General features: G+C 43.3%; 1 protein-coding gene across 1 annotated transcript in view; it reads right to left on the minus strand.

Annotated features, from left to right (window-relative positions):
- SVEP1 (sushi, von Willebrand factor type A, EGF and pentraxin domain containing 1) overlaps window positions 1–18,735 on the minus strand; it is a 130,202-nt gene that overhangs the window by 67,269 nt on the left and 44,198 nt on the right. The window contains exons 6-17 of the mRNA XM_033173957.1: window positions 17,869–18,048; window positions 16,076–16,273; window positions 14,846–14,964; window positions 13,614–13,743; window positions 11,181–11,288; window positions 9,671–9,802; window positions 8,779–8,973; window positions 6,350–6,471; window positions 5,655–5,763; window positions 3,575–3,766; window positions 2,041–2,274; window positions 322–483 (exon numbers count right to left, since the gene is read on the minus strand). Coding sequence (XP_033029848.1) covers window positions 322–483; window positions 2,041–2,274; window positions 3,575–3,766; window positions 5,655–5,763; window positions 6,350–6,471; window positions 8,779–8,973; window positions 9,671–9,802; window positions 11,181–11,288; window positions 13,614–13,743; window positions 14,846–14,964; window positions 16,076–16,273; window positions 17,869–18,048 — 1,881 coding nt within the window. The remainder of the gene's footprint in view (window positions 1–321; window positions 484–2,040; window positions 2,275–3,574; window positions 3,767–5,654; window positions 5,764–6,349; window positions 6,472–8,778; window positions 8,974–9,670; window positions 9,803–11,180; window positions 11,289–13,613; window positions 13,744–14,845; window positions 14,965–16,075; window positions 16,274–17,868; window positions 18,049–18,735) is intronic.

Raw genomic sequence — 18,735 nt, forward strand, 5'->3', positions numbered from 1 at the left:
TTTGAGTCATTTGGTTGAAAGACAGTCCGGATTAAGAAATAGATTTCTACCCCCTCCCCCCCACAAAGGCTGAACTTTTAATATTAGCTTTGCAATTTCCTCTTCCTCTATTATTCCACAAGTCTAAAGCAAGCAAACAAACAAACCATAAACCAGACTTCTATTTGACATATTTAGTTCTAGTCTCCACAACTGTTTAAAACAACTTCTAAATATTATTATTGAAACATTTAAAAAGCATTTTTTTTGCAGTGTCTAAACGAAAAACTTAAGTCTTTAGTTGCTTTTTAAAAAGGTATTACATGATTGCTAACCTCTCACCTTTACATTCTGATATACTTCTGGCATGGAGATATTCAGTGTAGCTAGCAGAAGGGCAGTTCTTGCATTCCAGTTGCCCTTCCTCATCTTGGTAAGAACCAATCCAGCAGCTTTCACATGCATGGTGTTCCAGGGAGTAATAAGTCCCCAGAGGGCAGTTGACTGTGATTTAACCAGACAAAATAAAAGTTATATATGGAAAATGTAATGAAGAGCTTTGTCTACGGTAGCTATTGGCCACAGCCCAGTTCTCACAAGCAACAGAAGGCAAGGCAAAACCCGTGTCTGAACTACACCAGCCAGACTGCAGGGGGCGTTTTCACATAGCTGAATGCTGCTCCGTTCGAACATTTCCTACCTGCATAAAAGCCGTATGAATTTGGCTGAAGGATGAGTTAACTCATCCATTTCGGCCTATCTTTGAACGCGCCGCAATACGGATAATATAATGTTTGCAATCAGGCTTCCGATTCCGGGCTGCCTTAAAATGGAAGCAGCTCCCACGACAGTGGGAGATTGTTGGCGAAGAAAAAAACCCAAGTATGATTGATAATAATATTATAATAATTTATTATTTCTACCCTGCCCATCTGGCTGGGTTTCCCCAGCCACTCTGGGCGGCTTTCAGCAGAACATTAAAAACAGAATAAAACTTCAACCATTAAAAACAGGGCTGCCTTCAGATATCTTCTGAAAGTCAAATAGTTGTTTATTTCCTTGACATCTGACGGGAGGTCATTCCACAGGACGGGTGTCGCTACCGAGAAGGCCCTCTGCCTGGTTCCCTGTAGCTTCACTTCTCGCAGGGAGGGAACCAGCAAAAGGCCCTCGGAGCTGGACCTCAGTGCCCGGGCTGAACAATGGGGGTGGAGACGCTCCTTCAGGTATACTGGGCCGAGGCCGTTTAGGGCTTTAAAAGTCAGCACCAACACTTTGAATTGTGCTTGTGAATTATGATTGAGGGTAATTATCCTTGCAAGTCCCCCCCCCCCCCAGGACAGGGGGGAATGGGCTCCACTCGCAGTTTGTCTCGGTACCTGGCTCTCGCTCCAGCATGGAGGCGCTGATTGAAAAAGCACTTTACCTGCCGATAGGGGCCCCCCAATGCTGCCATTAAGAATCAGAGGTTTTCCTTTTTTTAGAATTTAATTTGGACTAATGTATGGGCACATGCTAGAAGAGATGAGATCATAACCTGCGGAATTGAAGCAGCTGCGAGGTCGTTAAGGTTTGAACTTGAAAGAAAACTTCATTCTGTGTAATATAGTGTTTGCAATCACAAAAGCAGCACTGCTGTACAATGAAATGATACCTAGGATGTAGCACTGAAATATCCAGATACTGTATATTCTGGCATATAAGACTACTTTTTAAACCAGGAAAATATTCTCAAAAGTCGGGGGTCGTCTTATACGCCGGGTGGAGAATCTGCGGTCGAGTATATCTCAAACTCTATATTTTAACTGGAAAAGTTGGGGGTCGTCTTATATGCCGGAAAATACGGTATATCCAAATCTGCACACAGAAATTAAGAAAGTTTTCCTGTTTCACGGTTTTTTCTTTCATAGCGGAAAGAGGTGATGGAGCAGCGTTATTGAAAGCCTTGCCACCAATTAAGATTCTATCATGCTTTCTCAGTTCTCCTTCGAAAGCAGTAACCACTCTTTTATTTACTGCAACCAAGGACAAGAAAAAGACTTAAAGCCGAATTTTGCTTACCACACATCCGGCCTCTGAGGACAGAGCCTGGCCTGCAAAACAGGAAGGCCTTTTCAGCTTCCAGCGAGTTGGCGTCCGCTACGAGCAGTTCAGAAGAAAACTGAAAAGAATACATTGGATCCTTACTGAGAGTTCTTTTCAGCCTGTTTGTGATAGTCTCTAGCGTTTTTAGAAGGCGCTGCTGGTTCTCCGATTCCAGTGTATCATTTCGTTCATCAGGCAATGGTACACTAGCTGGGATTAGGGGAAAAAACAAAAACAGACAAACCTCACACACGTACACAAAGGCTTGAAAATCTTGACTCCCGCAATACCGTTTAGTCAGAGCAGGAGAAAAGAAAAGATAATAATAATAATAATAATAATAATAATAATAATAATGCAAATATGCAGAATAATGCAAATATGTTAAGACACCATTCCTGAATATAATGGCAAAAGGAAAAGGCACTCTTAAAACTCATTCAAAAATCTCTTGTTTTTATTAATAAATAAATAAATGAAAATACCGCATTTTCCGCTCCATAGGGTGCACCGGACCATAGGACGCACCTCGTTTTTAGAGGAGGAAACAAGGAAAAAAAAATATTTTTCTGGTTTTCCTCCTCTAAAAGCCCTGGTTTTTTCAGGATCAGCTAAAAGTTTTGCAGCTTTTTTGCAAAGGGGGGGGGAAGCAAAGCTCCTTTTGCAAAGAGGGGAAAGCAAAGAGGAAAAGCCCCATTTTTATGGGGTTCAACTCACATTTCTGCAGCTTCTAAAGGAAAGGGAGCCTTTTCTACAGTTTTCAGACAGATAATCTAATCAGCCAGTCACATGTCGCTGGGGAAACAAACAACCTCCCTCTGCAGCACATTCAACAAAGGAGGGTGGGGCTGAAAGGGAGCCGGGACTCTTATCTCTCTCCCGATCTCTTGCTGATCAGCCGCTGAGCGGGGTCCTTTCAACACCCCCTTTTCTCTTTGTAAAATAAAAAGCATGATCCTCTTTTGGCCCCTGGGAAATTCGGCTCCAGGGACCACCATTCGCTCCATAAGACGCACAGATATTTCCCTTTACTTTTTAGGAGGGAAAAAGTGAGTCTTATGGAGCGAAAAATACGATAAATTTTTATTTATACCCCACCCTTCCCTGCCAAAACTGGGCTCCGGGCGGCTAGCATCAATAAAATCACAACAAAACTTAAAACAATTCATTAAAATACAGATTAAAATACAATTTAAAATTCCATTTAGACTGCAGCCTCATTTTAAATAGCCCACCAATCACACCATAAAAGAATGAAGCATCAGGGTTAAGCTGAAACCATCCCAAAAGCTCCGTCTTACAGGCCCTGCGGAAAGATACCAAATCCCGCAGAGCCCTGGTCTCTTGTGACAGACCGTTCCACCAAGTTGGGGCCAGTAGTGAGAAAGTCCTGGCCCTAGTTGAAGCCAACCTAGCATCCTTATGGCTCGGGACCTCCAGGCACAGTATGAAATATTTCACCCGATAAACAATATTTTATAAAATAATGAAAAAAGAGGGTTTTCCTTACCAGTTATATTAAAAACCAACTTTATTTTGTGGTCTGATGTAGGCACATTCATTTTTTTGTGCCTCTTGACCCGGGAGTGTGCCACATTCACCGGACCAGATAGTGGTTTAGGTTTCTCTTCTTCAGGGACGGCTTCGAGGAAATCATCGTATGAATAATCTAGCCGATTTGCTCCACCCCAGCCACCAGGACCTGGCAGTCATCAGTATGAAGAGGAAATATCACAATGAAACAACAACTCCCAAGGATGCCAACACACACACACACACACACACACACATGAGAATGAAGCACTGCTAAATCATTGAAAGAAGAAAATGAAACAACCTCACTGCATGTAGAAATCTGACTCGACTTCAGAAAATGTATCCAGCAGAGGCAGGAAACCAGGCAGAGGGCCTTCTTGTTTTTTTAAAAAAATATAATAATATTTTCTTTTTACTTAATCAAACATAAAATGTCACCACATTATAATAATAAAATATATTTGCTCTGCCGAGCTCATGACTTCCTTCCCTCCCTTCCATTGGTTTTCTATTTCCTCATAAGTTCTATGCGCCTTTCTGAAATCAGTTTCTGTCCTTTAATACATATCAAATCCTTCTCCTGTTTATGGTCAGAAACTAGTTATTGCCCTATGTTGTAGGAGCTATGTCAATTCCTGTTATTGTCTTCAGGTTTTTACAGTGATCTCTTAAGTATTCAATGAATTTACTCCAATCTTTCTGAAACTTCTGATCGCCTTGGTTCTGTATACTCTCAGTCATTTTGACCAGTTCTGCATATTCCATCATTTTCGCCTGCCATTCCAGCAGACGGCCTTCTTGGTAGTGGCGCCCGCCCCGTGGAATGCCCTCCCATCAGATGTCAAGGAAACAAAAAACTACAGTGGTACCTCAGTTTAAGAACAGCCCTGTTAACGAACTATTCAGTATATGAACTCCGCAAAACCGGACGTAGGTGTTCCGGTTAGAAAACTTTACCTCAGTCTACGAACGGAAGCCAAACGGTGGAAAGGCACCGGTGGCGGGAGGCCCCATTAGGGAAAGTGCGCCTTGGTTTAAGAACGGCTTTGGTTTAAGAACGGACTTCCGGAATGGATTAAGTTCATAAACCGAGATACCACTGTATCTGACTTTTAGAAGACACCTGAAGGCAGCTCTGTTTAGGGAAGTTTTTAATATTTGATGCTTTATTGTATTTTTAATGTTTCGTTGGGAGCCACCCAGAGTGGCTGGGGAAACCCAGCCAGATGGGCGGGGTATAAATATATTATTATTATTATTATTATTATTATTATTATTATTATTATTATTATTATTATTATTATTATGCAGTCCTTGCCGCACAATATACTGAAATGAATTCAACAGAGTGCCGTAATTGTTCTTTCAAAACAAGGAAGAAAATGGGAATTTGGAGTGAAGGGAAGTTCTCTACTCTGAATCATACCTGCAAACAACCCCCCCCTCAAAAAACACCACCCCTCACTTTTCTTTGTCCAGGACTCAAACATGTGGTTGCAATGATTTGATAAACTAAAATTGAGATTTGCTAGATGAATCAGTACATCTTCAGGACTGTTGAATGTTCCCTTCTTATTTAGGCTATCTAGGAGGTTTAGGCTACACTCAATATGCCAGCAAGTTTGGAAAACTCAGCAGTGGCCAGAGGACTGGAGAAGATCAGTCTACATCCCAATCCCAAAGAAGGGCAGTGCCAACGAATGCTCCAACTACCACACAATTGCGCTCATTTCACACGCTAGCAAGGTTATGCTTAAAATTCTACAAGGCAGGCTTAAGCAGTGTGTGGACCGAGAACTCCCAGAAGTGCAAGGAAAAGACCCTGATGTTGGGAAAGATGGAGGGCACAAGGAGAAGGGGACGACAGAGGATGAGATGGTTGGACAGTGTTCTCGAAGCAACTAGCATGAGTTTGGCCAAACTGCGGGAGGCAGTGGAGGATAGGGGTGCCTGGCGTGCTCTGGTCCATGGGGTCACAAAGAGTCGGACACAACTAAACGACTGAACAACAACAGGAGGTTTAGAGCTACTGAGCAGCAAAATAATTAACTTACCAATCGCAAAGCCATTTTCATAGTCATAATTGTATTCTAAGCAATGTTTCTGTGGCAGATCCTCCAGCCTGCAGTCAATGTCATCGACATCATTGCAAAACGATGGAACCTATGAGCCAAGATTTAAGAGGAGCAGTGAAAACACTGGGCAGGAACTGCCTGATTATTTCTGTAAGTCCTGTGCAAGGACTTCTACTTGCACAAGGGGGCATTCCCTCCTCTCCCCCCATGCCCCTCAAAATTGCCTCTGGGGGAATTGAGAGAACCCCCCAGAATAGCACATTTCATCTGGCAAACTGTAGTGCTTTGCATGGACAGAACAACGCGTAACAGTGCAATGTTAAAATTTAATTTAACATACTTCTTTAGATACAAAGCTTTAACTTCCCAGTCATTACCTAATTTAAATATTATTTTCCACGTAAGAAATAACTGTTCCATCAGCCAGTAGCTTTCATAAACCGAAAGGTAGGAAACAGGCTTGGTTTAGGAATACAAACACATCTTATTCGAACGGTACAAACTATTGCAATTATTAGACAAGTGCCTGTATTTGAGCTATAGAAAATTTACTCCTGAAATTAAATATTGTCGCTCTGCTGTACACATTGTGCGCTCAACATTTCGAGGGCAAGCAGTTCAACTCATGAAATGATAATAATCACTTTTTAAAAGGTGGTGCATTACTAACCCACCATTTTACCAAGCGCACTCTGAAAAGCGTCCCCGAAATTTTTAAGAAGGTTGCTGTCATCACATCGCGTCGCTTTGTACAGCATCTCAAAGGATTTGAAACCATGGTTTGCCAAGCGATTCACTGGAAAAAAAACAGGGTACGGGAAGATTCTTCATTTATTTAAACGATTATATATACCGCTTCCAAGCAGTGTACAAAAGAGATTTTTAAAAAATGATAAGTCAGTTAAGATCATAGAATCATAGAATCATAGAGTTGGAAGAGACCACAAGGGCCATCCAGTCCAACCCCCTGCCAAGCAGGAAGAAGAGAAGAGAAGAGTTTGGATTTGATATCCCGCTTTATCACCACCCGAAGGAGTCTCAAAGCGGCTAACAATCTCCTTTCCCTTCCTCCCCCCACAACAAACACTCTGTGAGGTGAGTGGGGCTGAGAGACTTCAAAGAAGTGTGACTAGCCCAAGGTCACCCAGCAGCTGCATGTGGAGGAGCGGGGAATCGAACCCAGTTCACCAGATTATGAGTCCACTGCTCTTAACCACTACACCACACTACACCATCAAAGCATTCCTGACAGATGGCTGTCAAGCCTCTGCTTAAAGACCTCCAAAGAAGGAGACTCCACCACACTCCTTGGCAGCAAATTCCACTGCCAAACAGCTCTCACTGTCAGGAAGTTCTTGATTATAATATCGTTATAAATTTATTTAACGGGACTCAAGGTGGCTTACAGATAAAACCAAGAATTGCTAAAAGTGTGTGGGGGGTCATTAAAAAACAAATAAACATTAATAGAATTAAAACTACGTGCGCATATAAAACCTGTTTAAAACATACAAATAATTAAAATGTCAACAGCACAACACCAGCCGTTTCATTAAAAGTAGTCAGTTAAAAGCCCGTTGGAACAATGACAATAACATCTTCACCTGCCAATGGAAGGGCAAAAAGGAGGGAGCCAGTCTAGTTTCTCCAGGGAGGGACTTCCGGAGTCTGGGAGCACCACCACCAAGAAGGCCCTCTCCCATAACATGAGAAAAGTTTACTTTAAATAAGTACTTATTTAATACTTAAAAAGCTTACATATAATAAAAAAAGTCTTCACCATGTGCCTGAGGTTAAATAGGGCAGTAGGGAGTGGCTGGGGGGGGGGCTGTCTGAAAAGTATGTTAGCCTCGTTTATACCAAATTTTGTTGGGTATTTTATGTCAAAATGGGTAATTTTCTGGTTCTGTTTCCATAAGCAAGAAGTGAAGAAACTAGTTACAATGAATAACTTGTATCAGCAAGTATGTAAGAATTACAGTCGTACCTTGGATCTCGAACACCTTGGCTCCCGAACAAATCGGCTCCCAAACGATTGAAACCCAGAAATGAGTATTTTGGTTTCTGAACGATTTTCAGAAGCCAAATGTCCGGCGCGGCTTCCGATTAGCTGCAGGAGCTTCGCCAATCCGCGCTTTGGTTTCCGAACATTTTGGAAGTCGAATGGACTTCCGGAACAGATTCCTTTTGACTTCAGAGGTACGACTGCGTTCCTATCACATATTTTGGCATGTTCACATGACACACTAAGCTAAACCACGACTTAGTCCAAACATGGTTGGCTCCTGAGGAGGAGACCATGGCCACTTTGTCCCTTCTTGGGCTGTTTAGGAGTGGCATCCATGGTTTGACTTAGCATGTCACCCAAATCTTGGATAAGGCCTCTTCCTTACGGTTGTGAGCCAAGGTTAAGGAGAAGAGACTTTAACTACAATCCATTTCTGGATAGCATGCTAAGCCAAACCCTGACCTAAAAAGACTGGGACCTAAAAAGCTGGTTATAAGGTCTCCACTGGGAGCCAGCATGTTCACACACTCATAGTAAACCAAAAATCTGGCTCACCACGACTTGCAAACCAGGCCAGCATGACACTGTCTGCCATCCTAAGCATGCTTCCTGGAAGGCAGTCAGTGGCTAAATGTATTTGTTAATAATAATAATAAAAAACCCCAACATTCCAAATAAACGTGCTTTGAATTAGAAGTCATATTTCTAACAATTAAGAAGGAAAGTATTTTGCTGACATTTCAGTATTTGCTTAATAGCTAGACGTCTAATCCAGTTCCTCCCCTGTGTGTGTCACTGAAGAGGTTAGCAGGAAAGGGAAGATAAGAACTCTCCCAGGGGTCTGGAACAGCCCCTGAATCTCTGTTAAATAACACAGCACCATCTTTTTCGTTGTGGAAACAGAAATAATTCCAGCAATTTCTCAGCCGTTAGTACCTCAATCCTAGCTGTGGTTGCTTGTAGGTTTTATTAGAACCAGGACTTCAGACTGAAGCCTAGGTCTCTTTTAATATAATGCCCAGTTCCCAGTTCCTGTATCGCCCAGACAAAGAATGCACTAGGTCCTTGGAAGTCAAAATTCACACTAAACCTTACGAGAACAGTCAGGCCATTCTGTAGAATACGGTGGATTCCAGATACCATCTGCGTAGGCACAATAGTAATTTTCATTGGAACCTGATGTGAAGTCATATCCGGCCATGCAGTGCAATGTGCAATTAACTCCTGTCTTATCCTCTGTGCATATAAAATCCCCGTTTACTGGGGTAAAGGGGATTTCACAAGGAGAGCCTGGGGAAGGAAAGAAAAGAGAGAAAACAACAGAGGAAGGCTCTCGTGCTTCCTCTTGGCATTAAAAATGCTAATCACCTTTATGCTGGATATTGAACCTGTGGTACACAAGGATGAGACCCCCCCTACCCCAAAGTTCTGTACCTTTGATTGCTCTGCAATCTTCTTCTCAGTTCCACTCCTCCTGAATTCTCCTCCCGGGAGAATTTCTAAAATTAATTCTGGAACTGGAGCATGCAAAATTCCCCACAACTTAAAGAGTTCATTTGCATCTATCTCCTTCCCCCTGTATAGCACCCACGGGTCCGTGCCCATTTCTAAACACTGCAACAAAGGAATCTCGATGGGATTGTATGTGTGATTGCAGCAAGAGTCTTTTTCTGCGGTGTTTTACCGGTGTGCACAGGCACGCCTGCACACTGGCAAATCACCCCACACAAAAATGTTGTCAAAGCTGTACGTATGGCCCCATCAAATTCGCTGTTTTGTTCATTGGGGAGAGAAAACACAAATTATCCAAAGGAACTTGAAGTTACAGCAGACTGCACTCTGTATATAATCCAGAAATTAAAGCAACAACAGCAGATTTAATGGCGAACGTGGAACTCTTCAGAGGAGAAATTCAGAGGAGGAGAATTTTTGGAAACACCCATAAACTGTGCAAGCCATTTTAAATGTAAGCACCAACAAAACCTACCTCTGATGACTATGTGGAGCTCACAGGTCCTGTTATTTCCTGAGGTGTCACTGGCAGTATACTGAACCACTGTCTCTCCTTTCGGAAAAAGATCTCCAGATGAGTGACTTTTAGTTATTGTTAAGACCGCACCTAGAAAAGCCGGGGGGTGGGGGGAAGAGAGAAGAAGAAGAAGTCCATTACTTCTGCCCTACAATCCGTAGTCCTACCAGCTTGAGTCTAAAGCTATTGTTCTGGCCTTTAAATGCTTGAAGCCCAATGCCACCGGATTTTACTAAATCCCGATGAGTCCTATGAAACATTGGAAAATGCTTTTGGAGGGAACATTCTTCAAATGCTTAATGTGGTATAACCAAGTCTCTAATTAACTTTGTTGGTAAGAACAGCGTAGGGTTGCGGGAATATGACTATAAGCATGGTCAGGAAGAGTGGTAGAAACCGTTTCACGTATTATTTTACGTGGACGATATTTTATTTTTATTATTTACACAACACCACCCTTTATCGAAAGATCCCAGGGTGGTGTACAACGTTAAAAACACACATCAGAGCATCAATGATAAAAGCATAATAAAAAGCATGCTGACAGATAGCCTAATAATAAAGCAGTCATCATAATAACAGTCCTCTCCTCCATACTTTCATAGGCCATAGATTATTTAATAGCCTTGTTGTTCAGTCGTTCAGTCGTGTCCGACTCTTCGTGACCCCATGGACCAGAGCACGCCAGGCACGCCTATCCTTCACTGCGTCTTGCAATTTGGCCAAACTCATGTTAGTAACTTCGAGAACACTGTCCAACCATCTCATCCTCTGTCGTCCCCTTCTCCTTGTGCCCTCCATCTTTCCCAACATCAGGGTCTTTTCCAGGGAGTCTAATAGCCTAGGGCCTGGGTAAAGAGGAACGTTTTTGTCTGGGAACATCATTACATGCCTTTAGGTGCCAGGCGAGCCTCTCTGGGGAGAGCATTCCACAAATGGGAAGCCATCTTTCCCAATTACCAATTAGTACTAAATATTAAAAGCCTTTTATATGCCAGTTGTCTTTGTCCATGGAGTTGAGGCTCCAGTACTTTGGCCACCTCATGAGAAGAGAAGACTCCCTAGAAAAGACCCTGATGTTGGGAAAGATGGAGGGCACAAGGAGAAGGGGACGACAGAGGATGAGATGGTTGGACAGTGTTCTTGAAGCGACTGGCATGAGTTTGGCCAAACTGCAGGAGGCAGTGGAGGATAGGGGTACCTGGCGTGCTCTGGTCCACGGGGTCACGAAGAGTCGGACACGACTGAACGAATGAACAACATTAAAAGCCTTATCTTGCGATCTTACGTTTCTTCATGCTTACTATGATACTGTTTTATTTGGAAAGCTGCTCCAATGACCAAATCTCACCCAAATGTAAACAAAACTAGCACACTCCCATCACACAAGTCTGCAAAATGATTTATTTGGAGCAATTTCCCCTTCTTTTTATAGAGATTTCCTCCCCCCAAAATCAGACTAGCTTACCTGAGTTATCTGAAAACTGTGGCTCATCCCACGTTACTCTGTACTCCTTCTCAGCCCCCTGAATTGGTGTTGGGGATCTGCACTTGTCAATTACTGGGGGTTCGTTGTCTAAATAATTTAAAGGCAGAAAAGGAAATTTGATCACAAGGGAGCAGAAAGAATGAAAGAAATTAAACAGGAACGTCAAGTCAAGCCCGGAGATGCCATGCAAGTTTAAGATAAGATTTCAGAGTCATTAGAACAGGAAACATAAATAACTTTGTATCCATAAATGCAGCATGGATACATCATGTTTAAGGCTACAATAAATGCATTTGAAGAGCTGTCACTGAAACTCCATTAAGCTGTTCCCCACCGGCTCTCTCCACGGCCAGATACTGAGCAGATCATGGCTGGATTTTTTCTACTGGCAAGAAGCTGCATGAAATTAATGGGGGGCAGAAGTTCACTGATGCGAGCTTTCAACTTCAGACATGTGTGTTTAATAAGACTATTTGCCTGATAAGAATCAGAAGAGGGCTTTAATAGCAATGGAATATTGGGATTTCTCTGCAGACACAAGCAGCCAGACCACTTCCAGATTCCTTTTCCATATCAAACGACTGGGGCTCTCAACAGAGCCATGGGACTGCATCCATACCTATGTCTCGCTCAGGGCCGGCACATCCATTAAGGCGAACTAGGCAATTGCCTAGGGTGCCAAAATGGAGGGGGCGCTGGCCAGGCTTGGGCGGGGGGGGGGTGCGGGACAGGCTAGCAGCAGCTTCTCCGCTGCTTGCCCCCTACACCACCACCCGGCTCCCGCTACAGCGGAGAAACTGCTGCTTGCCTCTCCACCCCCCCACTCCACACAAGATCTAAAGAGTGCTTTGTCAAATTCACTGTTATTATCAAAAGTCTCCCCACATATATGAATCTGCTTGTAGTGAGTCAGTTTGCTAGTTCCCCTAGTATAATATTTTTATTTATTGAATTTATATAATGGCTGATTGCTTCAAATGGCAGCTAATCTCCCTGGTTTGAGAGTTTCCTAACACTACAACAAAATATCTTTTAACTGCAAAAGAAGAGGCTTGATTCTGGGACATTTAGAAACGTAAAATATGTACTCTCTCTTTCTGAGCTTTGGGCTCTCACTGCTGGCGCTGGAGTAAGCAGGATTCTCATTCTGAGACGGAGGGGGGTGGAGAGTGGGAGAGCAGGCAAGAGGGGGGCAGTTTGCATCCTTCTTTTACCCCACTCTCCTGCTCCTAAAACACCAAGGGCAGCTTACAGCAATCAAATCATGCAGGAGACGCAATTACAAAGATGCAAATGTAAAAGCAGAGCTCAAATCAAAAGTCGTTTTAAAGCAGCAGCAAAGCTACACATTGAATGGCTGCTGAAACAAGAATCATTACTAGTCGCCTATCAAATACATGGTTTTGCAACCCCTTTTAAACTCCTGATCTTGGGAAGTTTAGGAGAAAAGCGTGGGGAACTGCCTTCCTTCGGAAATTCACAAAATCACACGTCTGAGTATCTTTCAGAAATCACGCAAGACCCTATTTTAATAAAAAATAAAATGGCCTTCCTCTGATAAACGTAAAGGTACAGGTAAAGGGACCCCTGACCATTAGATCCAGTCGCGGACGACTCTGGGGTTGCGGCGCTCATCTCGCTTTACTGGCCAAGGGAGATGGCGTACAGCTTCCGGGTCATGTGGCCAGCATGACTAAGCCGCTTCTGGCGAACCAGAGCAGCGCACGGAAACACCGTTTACCTTCCCGCTGGAGTGGTACCTATTTATCTACTTGCACTTTGACATGCTTTCGAACTGCTAGGTTGGCAGGAGGAGGGACCGAGCAATGGGAGCTCATCCCATCGTGAGGATTTGAACTACCGACTTTCTGATCGGCAAGCCCTAGTGTAAGGTGGTTCAGCGATTGCTCATGAGTAGCCAGCCTGACGCCGAGGTTTCTGAAACTAGGTTTCTTTATTGTGCAGATATGTACAGTGCAGCTAACAAAGACGTCCAGCTTATCCTTCGCCAGAGTCCGGGAATGACCCCTTCTGGTTCTTTGCCCAGCATAAAAGCCGTGGGATGCGGAACCCCCGCCTACCCCCTCTGCGTCTTTCCCCCCTGCGCAAGTGGGGAGACGGAAGAGGTGCCTCCCCTCTAGCCTCTGCTTGGTGCGCGGGCTCTCCTTCCCTGTCAGAGCCCTGACTCCTACTTCCCGCTCCCATCTCTCCCTCCCCACTAGAGGGATCACTCTCTTCCTGACTGGAGGAAGATGAATTGCTAAGCAGTTGGGGCGGGGGCTCGCGATACCGATAAAGCCCTGGCAACTCCTTGCCTTGAGGTGAGGGCAGCCCCCTGACACCTAGGCTCTGTGGTTTAACCCACAGCGCCATCCTCTGATAGGTTGTGTATAGTTTTTCTATAGCACTCACCAATAACTTTGATGCTGAAGGTGCAGCTTGCCTGGTTCCCAGTTCTGTCCACTGCCGTATAGGTGATATCAACTTCTCCAATTGGGAAAAGGTAAGGTGGAATGAAAGCAGGAGTAACCTGAATCGATACCTGTGGTGGGAACAAACTTTTTAGTGGTGCCTGGGACTTCAAATATTCTATCAGGAGAGAAGAGGGCATGGGTTCCTTAGGGCTGAAGGGCTCGAAGCAGCCTAGGGGCAGATCTGGAATGACTAAGATGTCCCTTAGCCCCACACTAGATTTCCACTGGAGTCTGCAAACTGCACAGCTACTGTCTGTAAAAAAACGGCAATGCTGTGTGAAGCTTGAGCCAAGGTCACAACTGCTCTTTATTCAGCTCCTTCATGCATGCGACTAAGATTTTGCTGCGCATAGATAAGAAGACAGGATCTGCTGCTATGCACTTCATTCATTAAAAACATTTGATTTTAATGAAACAGCATGCGACTCTGCTGCACACAGGGAAAAGAAAACCTTTGTAGAATGGTGAAGCAAATCCCTACAGTTATTTTCTTGTGCAGAATTCATAGACAATGTAGATATCCTCCCCGCCCCCCATAAAAGTGAACATATTCAGATGTTTTCTAATCGGTGCCCTTCCTCTGTTGATGTATTGGTTAAGTAGCCCATGAAAATGGGTGACAGTCAATTAATAATCACATCAACAAAGCCAGAGGAGAAACTCTTGGGTGTCCGTAATGCTCTTGATGTACAAAATGGTCATAAAGGCAACAGGCTAGTTGAACCATCTCGTAGTTTCCCCCCCTCTAAAGCCGTGTTTCCCAAACTTGGGTCTCCAGCTGTTTTTGGACTACAACTCCCATCATCCCTTGCTAGCAGGACCAGTGGTCAGGGATGAGGGGAGTTGTGGTCCAAAAACAGCTGGAGACCCAGAGTTTCGGAAATGCTGCTCTAAAGTTTTCCCTGGGATAGCTGGCTCTCGCCACCCAGGACATGCCATCAGACTGCGTCTCTCACACCGTTGGGGAGGTGGAGCATGAACACATGTGCTAGAGCTAGACCCTGAAAGATAGTAACCCATGTCTAGGCCAGTTAACAGTATTTTGCACTTTTATAGGGGATTTGGGAGTTTAAGGTACTTCACGCTCCCATAATCTCATTAATCCATAACGAATTACTTGGCCCTACAAAATAGTTTATGTCAAACCAAAAAGCCCTGGATTTTCCTTACCTCATCTCTAGAATTGTCGCTTGCCTCTGGAACTTGCCAGCTAATATTTGCAGAATTCTGGTGTTCAAGAGTAGAAGTTTCAATGTCACCAGGGCAGCTAATTTTGGGTGGTTCAATGTCTGTACCAGAAAAGAACATGTTCTGAACATGTGTATTCCAAGAAGAATGGTGTATTTCAACTGTACAATTCCTTGCTTTCTAAAACAACTGCATCCACATGAAATTTAGATCCTTTATGTGTTGATTTGAAAAACTACCCACATTCCACAGTTATGAACCTGAAAAGAGGTTACCGATTTGCATTCCAAACATTTGATTTTAATGAAACAGTATGTATACACATACACTTTATTCCCCAGCCCCCTCGATAGACAAGTCAAAATCTTCCTTCACTATTTGTTATCAATCACTATTTTACAATAGCAATAAAATTTAGAAGCCTTCATTTGGCATGCGTTTAATTTGGGAACACACTGCTGACAAAACTTAATTGATATCTGTTTATAAGAGCCCACCAATGTCAAAGTTTTGTTATCAAATGCTATCTTCAATGTAATCAACAGTTTAAAAAAAAAATCCACAGAAATGGTTACAGGCCTTGAATCTTATATTTTCAAGACAGAAAATAGCCAATGAGCAAGGAGCCAGATTCTGAGCACAGGCAGTCAGCTGCTGAGCATCAAAAAAGGAGAGAAGACAGTATGGTGTAGTATTTAGCACATTGGACTAGGACCTGGGGCACCAGGGTTCAAACGCCCATCTTTTCCCCCAAACCTTCCATTTTTAACGAAATGAAATATTCATCAAAACCCATACCTTTACAATATCCAGTTTTCATCTTGGGAAAAGTTATGGAGGGGAGGACTTAAAATTTACAGCATGCTGTGTGTTGAAGGAAAACTATATGAAAATGATGTATTGTTGGTATTTAACAGATATAAAATTAGCAAAGATGTACAGAACTGCTTCAAATGTATTATTGTGGGTGAGGAGTTGTTTAAGATGTTGGAAATGTAAGGAGAAGGAAGGCACGTCCTAACATATGTGGTGGACATGCAAGATAACAAAAGCATTCTGGAAGATGATATATAATGAGTTGAATTTTTTTATAAGGGTGGAGGGGAGGCTAAGGATTCAGGGAATCCTGAATGGTGATGATGATACTTAATGTTTGAATATAAATATGCAATGTAAAACTCCATAAAAAAGATTTAAAAAAAAAATCCATACCTTTACAGAATGCCTTCTGCACATTTCCACTCCACTTCCCACTGGTTAGGCACTGGAGTTCTTCTCTAACCCCAGACAAAAGGAACCCACTGGGACAACTGAACCTGCACATGGTGCCATACTTGGCTGGCTGGAGCCCACAGAGGTTTGGGTGGACTGTCACATCTTTTGGTTTTTGGAAGACAGGGCAATGCAGTTCTAGACAAAGGGAACACATGGACAAAAACAGATTGCACATTTGATATTCTGTCAACTAACAGCATTAAGTGTTTCTTCATGCTGAATGCACACACACTTTGACACATCTTCCCATGTGCTGATTAGTTGGGGGGGGAAAGTGTCTGAAAGTGTGGCTAAGTGCCTGAATACAACATCACGGGACCTGGCAAGTTCAGCAGATAAATCTGAAGTTCAGCAATGCCAGAGTGATGCCAGGAACAACAGTAGGAATGAAAGGCACTGCATTGTTCAGGACCCTGTATTTATGCCTAGTTTACATCAAGGATACAATGAAAGTGGCCCATATGCCCGAAGGGCTAAATCTCAATATAGTTTAGATTTATGGACTTAATCTATTACATATAACACTTTCACTAATTCTAGGATGTAGAATTCTTGTGAAATTCTGAGCTTGTTGATTGGAAAGTATACAAAACTTTTAATTTGAATTTCAAGAATTCATTTTAACTTGTTACAGTTTCTTAGCCTTTGTAACGTGTATACAGCCAGTGTGTTTTTCAAGTTTCTGTCTGTATTCCCACACTTGCCCACCTAAAATTGTAGAAACCTTTTGGGGGAAAAGTGTATTTCTGAGGTCTGATGGCTCATAACACCACTTTTATTTTGGAGCAATGCCATAAAATTATATAACAATGGAAAGATATACTGTATTAATGAAGAATGTAATGCAACAAAGTTTGTTCAATTATCTGTTATCAAAAGTTGTAGCCAAATAACCAGTAAAAGGAAGCAAGTTGCTTAGGTTGGTATACGGTAGCTTTCCTTCATTTGAATGTGGCCAATGAGCACGAGTGTTTAGAGAGCCAATCAGATGTTATGAGACATCAAACCTCGGAAATACACTTTTTCCAAAATGTTTCCAGTTTTGGCCACTAGTGTATGTTTCTTTTTAGAAAATGGTTGTTGGAGACAACAAACGAAAGCAGTGTAACAAGTTGCGTGAAACAGTGTATAAAAACTGTGAATGAACTTCACTGTTGGCACCCGTCTCTTGAGAGACAATGGAGTGTGCCTCCAAAAATATATGTATGTGTTTATGTTTTGCTTTCCTTTGAAAGAAGTTTTGGTTGTTGTTGCACTTGCTGGAAGGTTTCAGTTTTGTGATCAGCATTTTGTTGCTTAAAGTAATAAACCATGGTTATGAGTTGCATTCAAAAGGGACAGTAAAAGTAAAGGGACCCCTGATCGTTAGGTCCAGTCATGGGCGACTCTGGGGTTGCGACGCTCATCTTGCTCTATAGGCTGAGGGAGCCGGCGTTTGTCCGCAGACAGCTTCAGGGTCATTTGGTCAGCATGACTAAAATGCTTCTGGTGAACCAGAGTAGCGCACGGAAACGCCGTTTACCTTCCCGCCGGAGCGGTACCTATTTATCTACTTGCACTTCATGCTTTCGAAATTCTAGGTTGGCAGGAGCTGGGACCAAACAACGGGAGCTCACCCTGTCACGGGGATTCAAACTGCCGACCTTCTGATCGGCAAGCCCTAGGCTCAGTGGTTTAGACCACAGCACCACCCGCATCGAAAAAGGGACAGTAGCATAATGAAAACATACCCACACACTTTGGCTCCTTCCCATCCCACTGCGAGTTGCTTTGACAGGTGAGTTTGGAGCTGCCTTCCAATTCATACCCCTCATCGCAGGTCATCAAGCACACTGTCTTATACGAGGTGCCACTTAGCGAGCAGTTAATGTGCCCATTCTGAGGGGCGAAGAGTTTGGGGCATGTGCGCACTGCAGAGGTTAAAACAAAGTCAAGTATATTAACACTTTTACTGGGAAGCAGTTGAGTAAGACATGCACGCAACTTTCCATCTTTCTCTCGGTAATCATTATTGCACTCTCTGGCAATGAAACCACTGGCAACAGAAAGGGCCAAGATGCTAAAAGGTATGTTCAGGTTTGGGCTGTTGAATTCCAAAGATTTTAAAGATCAGAAAATGCATATACAGTGGTGCCCCACAAGACGAATGCCTCGCTAGACGAAAAACTCGCTAGACGAAGGCATTCGTCTAGCGGGAGGCTGCCCCGCAAGACGAAAAAGTCTATGGGGCTGCCTCGCAAGACGAATTTTTTTCGTCTTTTTTTTCGTCTAGCGAAAGCACGGCTGTCATTGCCGCTTCGCTAGACGAAAAAACCGCTAGACGAAAATTTTCGCAGAACGAATTATTTTTGTCTAGCGGGGCACCACTGTACAACAATATCTAGAGACCAGGCCCATCAAATAGGCATCCAGGGTTGTCACAAATTGCAAATGCAGGTAGCTAAACCAAATAGTATTTCCTTGAGATGCCTCAGCAAACAAGTCTTGGGGCTTGACTGAGGACAGAGACAACTTTCTGTTAAGTCCAACTGGCTTGTAACCTTGGGTCATATACATGAGCTGTCTGGAGCATTCAAAACCTGTTCCTCACCTCATCC

Source organism: Lacerta agilis, chromosome 16 (assembly GCF_009819535.1).
Source record: "Lacerta agilis isolate rLacAgi1 chromosome 16, rLacAgi1.pri, whole genome shotgun sequence".
Taxonomy (NCBI): Eukaryota; Metazoa; Chordata; class Lepidosauria; order Squamata; family Lacertidae; genus Lacerta; species Lacerta agilis.